The 6,161-nt window shown below is 32.9% G+C and overlaps 1 protein-coding gene across 2 annotated transcripts; it reads left to right on the top strand.

Annotated features, from left to right (window-relative positions):
* Positions 1-624: 624 nt before the first annotated feature.
* Positions 625-5,105, top strand: LOC132610057 (putative vesicle-associated membrane protein 726). 2 transcript variants are annotated; one of them, XM_060324307.1, is made up of 5 exons: positions 625-980; positions 2,742-2,883; positions 3,393-3,513; positions 4,102-4,164; positions 4,722-5,105. In XM_060324307.1, the coding sequence occupies exons 1-5, from the start codon at positions 701-703 to the stop codon at positions 4,866-4,868; spliced, it is 753 nt and encodes a 250-aa protein (XP_060180290.1). In that variant the 5' UTR covers positions 625-700; the 3' UTR covers positions 4,869-5,105. The 2 variants fall into 2 exon arrangements, with proteins under 2 accessions (XP_060180290.1, XP_060180291.1); XM_060324308.1 differs by lacking the exon at positions 625-980 and adding an exon at positions 1,871-2,155.
* The last annotated feature ends 1,056 nt before the right edge of the window (positions 5,106-6,161 follow it).

Here is a 6,161-nt window from a genome sequence, read left to right as displayed (position 1 = left end):
CTACAACAGCTGATGCAAAAAGTTCAGAAGCTCTTACACAGCAGCTTTAGAACTTGTTGCAACAACTATACTGCTGTAACTACGAATCTGGGAAAATCAACAAATAAGGCAACTATATCCAGATGAACAATTGAAAGAAACAGTATTGTTTAACTTACCAATGGACCCGAAAACACTTATGAAGTAATGCCAGTGCCACACCAATGACATTCAATCAAAAAATTGTAAAATCGGATGATTTTTTTTTCTTGAGCAATGGCGGATGAAGAAGAAGAAGAAGAAGAAGAAGAAGAAGAAGAAGAAGAAGAAAAAAAAAAAAAAAAAAGGAAACAGCACGAAGAACAGATGGGAAGAATAAAAATGGAGGAAACGGCGCTGAAAAGGATTTTTTTTTTTCCCGATTTTTGTATTTTAGGGTTTATAGTGGTTGGGTCAAAGTGTTAAAAATAAAACTTTGGGGAAAAGTGTTAAAAGTAAAGTTTAGGGTCAAAGTGTTAAAAATAAAACTTGAGGGCAAAGTATTAAAAATAAAACAGAGGGCTAAAGTGTCAAAAATGAAATTATTGGGCAAGCTCAAAGCCCCTTAATCACTAATCAAATTTAGTCACCTCTACTCAATAATTAAAACTTGAATCACCTCCCTTCAATTTTAAAACTAAAACATCACCTATAATTAAATGTCCCACGTAACTTACCCTTTATGCTAACTCATCAAGTCCATTTACCCCGACCAAACCCAAACCCATTTAATCAACCAGCTCATGTTTATACCCATTTATCCTGGAGGATCAACAAGAGAGACAACGGAATCTTGTTGAAGTGGAGCGTCGACAGAGTAGTAGTAGTGATGGTCGTCGTCCTTCTTGCAAGACATCAAGATCTGGCTATTTATATCATGTTTGCATCGGCTGTGGCGAAGATTGACGAATTGGCGATCTTCAATTGGAGAACGCCACGATTTGCAAACATGTTTGAACCTTGTAAGTGACTTCACATGAAGTTTTATTAGTATATCAATGATGATATCATGGGGAAAATTATTTGGCATTGTGATATCTAAAAGATTTTGAGTTTTGAGCTACGTACGGCTTGTGATGTCGAATGATTGTTGCTAGGGTTAAGGTTTCATAAAATAAAAGGTGTGGTGTTGGGGTTGGGGGGGGGGGGGGGGTGCAACCAAACTAATAAGCAACGTTAATTTCTTTATTAACTTGCATTTTTCCTTTATTTTATTTCGTTGAACAGGTAATGAGTTCTACTGTTCAAAAAAAAAAGCTCTTCTTATTTTTGTGACAAAATATATTTTTAATCATCATCAGAGTCTACTGTTCAATTCAAATTATAATTACTAAATGAAACAAGAAAATAACCAATAACTTCTTCGTGTAACTTATTAACTTGCATTTTTCTTTATTTTTTTTTCGTTCAATAGGTAATAAATAATAAGTTCTACTGTTACTTTGTTTTTCGTAACTTTAGGCCTTTTAAGCTCGATTAAATGATTTAGCTAACTTTTAAAATTAGGTTGTATATACTATTCCTAAATTCCCTGTTTGTAAATGGCTAAAATTTAGAACTTCATTCAATTTGCTTTTCTTCTTTTCCATCTATTCTTTATGTCTTTCCTTTCTCCCATCTTGCGTGAAACCTATAATCAAATTTGATAAATATTTACTTGCATCGGTTGTTTACAAAAATAACTTGAAAAGTTAAAAATTAAGGTAAGAACACACTTCCAATTCATAATTCAAAAGACTTAATTAAAATGAAAGCAAGTGGAACATAATAATATAAGTTTGAAACCAAAAAATACGGAAATGCGCAAAATGCATGTAAAATATTATCCCTATTTCTCTCCTCTCCATTCCTCTCCTTTCTCCCCCGTCTTCTCTTTCTCTTTCTCTCTCTCGAATCCCTTTTTTCCTTCCATTAACAAAGGATTCAAGAGAAATTGAAAGAGGGGAGATGGGGCAACAAACGTTGATCTATAGTTTCGTTGCCCGGGGAACGGTGGTTTTGGCTGAATACACCGAGTTCACGGGTAATTTCAACAGCATTGCCTCGCAATGCCTTCAGAAATTGCCCGCGTCGAATAACAGGTTCACCTACAATTGTGATGGCCACACTTTCAATTTCCTCGCCGAGAATGGATTCAGTCAGTTTCCTAATTTCTTTCCCATTCATGATCATGCATTCTATAAATAGAAGATTTTTTTTGTGTTTGTAAATGGAATGATATGAACAATGAAGATTCATATTCTTGATCAATTGTATCTATCTATTTGTGAGGTGGTCGCGATATGGTAGAAACATAGTAAAAGGAATTCTTTCACACAAATAAAAAAAAAAATCTTGTAGGGTAAAGATCTACATCAAAGAAAGGTTTTTCTCTTTTGATGGTGGTTACCCAAAAAAAAAAAAACTTTTACGAGGAAAATACATACTCAGAAATTTTCTTGAAAAATGACCTCCGCCATACCGCTTGATGGCAAATAAGAAGAAATGTTACCGGAATTTGTAAAATATATTCGTAAATTGAGGTTTGCTATTATGAGATATGATTTTGGGTAATTTTCAATATTTGTTTGAGAAGGGGGAAGCTTTTTGGATGGCGATCGATTTTTCTTGTATGATCAACCAAATATTATATAGCTTAGATGAAATTTTATGTTTTGATTATTTTTGTTAATATGATGAACCAAACAAGTATGTAATTAAAATTTCTATGATGGATTTTGCAGCCTACTGTGTGGTTGCTACTGAATCAGCAGGCAGGCAGCTTCCAATTGCCTTTTTGGAACGTATTAAGGATGATTTTACCAAGAGATATGGTGGAGGAAAAGCTACTACTGCTACTCCTAAAAGTCTAAGCAAGGAATTTGGGTAGTCACTTTTGTCTATTATTATTTCAAGTTTAATTTATATATATCGATGGTGTAAAGAAACTTTCACATTATCGAGTTATCCAAAATATATTATTAAGAGTCTAATTTATACGCATTGACAATGTGAAGAATTTTTACATTGTTACATTACCTTTACTTATTATAACAGGTATCATTTCTTATTTTCAAATTACAAATTTCACTTTTTTATAAAGAATTACTTATAGGCTGTAGCTATCTTTTGAGTGACCTGATAGTGTAAAAACTTCTTTATACTATCAATGTATATAAGTCAAAGGTAACTCTTCATACAAAAATGAAATTTATAATATCAAGAGTAACACATTTTACATGTTATGGATAATCTGATAGTATAAAATTATTTACACTAACTATCCATATGTATAAATTAAACTCTAAATTACTTCATGTACCTTATACTATTTGTCTATAGGCATTACCAAACATTTATTTACCAATTAATCAATCAATCCCCTGTTGTTGTAGGCCAAAATTAAAAGAGCACATGAAGTATTGTGTTGATCATCCTGAAGAAATTAACAAGCTTGCTAAGGTGAAAGCTCAAGTTTCAGAAGTTAAGGGAGTGATGATGCAAAACATTGAAAAGGTAACTCTTTTATAATTAATGTTGTTTGCTCTAAATTGTGAATAGGGGTGCCAAATTTAGCCTGTAAAATTATGCCCTATATATACCCATTTGATAACTTATCAAAACATAAAAGTAAGTTCCTTTTTAGTTTGGCTGGTTAGATAGAACCATCATAAATGAAGGTATTTTTTTTAACTTTGATTTTGTAATTAAACAAATTATTAAAAAAAAAAAACAGTATTTCTTTTTAACTTGGATTATGACTTTATCTAACCCAAGCCAAATTGATTCAAGTAATCTTGACCTGGACAAATTCGGGTGGGTTATAGCCGAAGTGATTTATCAATTCAACATGTTTTAACAAGTTTAAATTTAGTGCAACTCGCCTATTTGTCATGCTAATGTCACACTTGGATCATTTTCGCATTTTGTCATGCTTTATTATTTGAGTATTCATATCTTTGTTTCGTGTGTTTTTGAAAGAAATTTTGATGTCAAAATACTACCTCAATAACTACGGTGAGAGAGTCAAATAAATCGAAAGAAAAACCGATGACAGGTGTTGACTGCACTATGAATTTGCTTAACCATGTTCAACTTTGCCAGGTTCTTGATCGTGGTGAGAAGATTGAGCTTCTAGTTGATAAAACAGAGAATCTTCGATCACAGGTTAGCTTGATGTAGCAATGTATACGTTTAATTTCTTCTATTATTGATTAATTTGAGCTTAGAAATTGTTGCCTTTTGGTCCTATATTTGGTAATAGGGGTAGGAAAACTAAATCATGAAAATATGATTCGCCCAATCTGTCCATCTGGGCATGTTATTCATAGCTCAACCTATTTTGACTTGTTCAATTTAGTTCATCTAAAATTAGGCTGACGCGTAGTTCAATTTGACCCATGAGTAACCTTGTCATGATATTTAAATAAAAAAATATTTTTTGTTTCAGATGTTATATATAGTCACAATAAAGAGAAGAAAAAAAGTTTTACTGTATTAGGTAATTAAACAAATAATAAGAAAACAACTAAAGAAGTTAAAACTTGGTAAGAGTTGGCCGGGTTGGGTTATGACATATTGTTTAGCTCATTTTGACCTAGCCTATATTAATCCAAGTAATTATTAACCCGCCCATATTAACTCATTTTATTTTGATCCGCTTAAATTCAGTCCAACCCGTTGATTTGACACAATAATTTATTTATTTTGTGTGGCATTTTCAGGCTCAAGATTTTAGGCAACAGGGGACCAAGATAAGGAGGAAGTTGTGGTATGAAAATATGAAGATAAAACTGATTGTGTTAGGGATTATCATAGCTTTGATTCTCATTATCGTTTTGTCAGTTTGCCCTCGCTTTGACTGTTTTTAATTATTTTGCATCAGACTCGCGATTTATTTATTTACCTCAAATCTACTAATTATCAGTCAATTAATGGGCTTTCCTTTCATATGGTATATTAGCACATAAGAGAAGCTGGAATTGGCCTATATTATGATGTAGATTGTATATTAATCAGGATTAGTTTGTCCTAATTACTTTGGGAATTATTCGAATTGTACTATGTTAATTTTCTTTGATGTTGTTTTCTCCAAATGAAATGTCACAATTCCGATACAACTATTTAATTTTCATACTTGGTGATTGTTTATATGACCCTTTTCACAGGAGATCAGTAAATAATAATACATGAGATCGGTAAGTAAAACACAAGAAATCCTTGTAAGGTTAATATTTTCTATTCGAGTTGTAACTTGTAAGTGGACAAAGGAGATCATTTCCTCACAATCGTTCTAGGCAGAAATGTTTGTTGACGAAAAATATTATTATTCCGACTTTTGTGTTTGAATAACTCATACGTTTTCACAGAATCAAAGGAAGAAAAGGTACAAAAAATAAAAAATAAAATGTTGGCATAGAGATCTATTCCATGTCCAGGCGATTCAAATATGCAAATATATTACACCAATTAGGAGTTAGGATTGGCATGATGTGTTCATCCGGAGCTTCGAGCTCCTCAAGCTCTTCGAGGCGATTGCTTATCGATTTGAATTTCCCTCCTCAGCCGGAGGCGGAACCAACTCCCTCTAAGCAAGAGCTACTAATTGAGTGTTAGCACCTAGTTGTTGTTAGTAAGAAGCTAACCGACGCCTTCTGGAGCACTTTCTATTTCTAGTTAGCAGCTTTTTTTTATTGCAGCATGTCAGTAGAGACAAAACATGAAATATAATTGGCATTAAAAAGAATCCAATGATGCATATAAATATGACATTTATCGGAAGTAATTGTGTCTCTCAATAGATTCAACTATTGCAAAGGATAAGGGCAGCTCGGTGCACTAAGCTCGGGAAAGGGATGGACCACGTTGCTATTGTATGCAGCATTACCTTGAACAAGCATTACCTTGAACAAGCGATCAGACAAAGTTGTTAGAAAACGTCTACTGGAATGGACCATCAGTTCTGTTTTATCCTTTTCCAGAAGGTGTTAAAAGTGAAGAGAAATGATGTTCTGTCAAGTTTCAGCATATGAAAATTGACTATAAACACTCATCAAAGAGGTCCTTCATCTAGTTACAATCAGAAATGAACTCATTCTACAAGGAATATAATCACTCTTTGCAAAAATATATACCACCATCCAGCCTTCACAACACAAAAGCAA

The sequence above is a fragment of the Lycium barbarum genome, chromosome 9, assembly GCF_019175385.1.
Source record: "Lycium barbarum isolate Lr01 chromosome 9, ASM1917538v2, whole genome shotgun sequence".
Classification (NCBI taxonomy): Eukaryota; Viridiplantae; Streptophyta; class Magnoliopsida; order Solanales; family Solanaceae; genus Lycium; species Lycium barbarum.
The sequence above is the reverse complement of the archived record's forward strand: the minus strand, read 5'-3'. Positions and strand labels throughout refer to the sequence as shown.

Bases quoted from the DNA above. Each gene is read 5' to 3' on its own strand.
- LOC132610057 (XM_060324307.1), top strand. From the start codon at position 701: ATGCTAACTCATCAAGTCCATTTACCCCGACCAAACCCAAACCCATTT. The intron at 981-2,741 runs GTAAGTGACTTC...TGGATTTTGCAG, and splicing joins TGCAAACATGTTTGAACCTT to CCTACTGTGTGGTTGCTACT. The intron at 4,165-4,721 runs GTTAGCTTGATG...TGGCATTTTCAG, and splicing joins CAGAGAATCTTCGATCACAG to GCTCAAGATTTTAGGCAACA.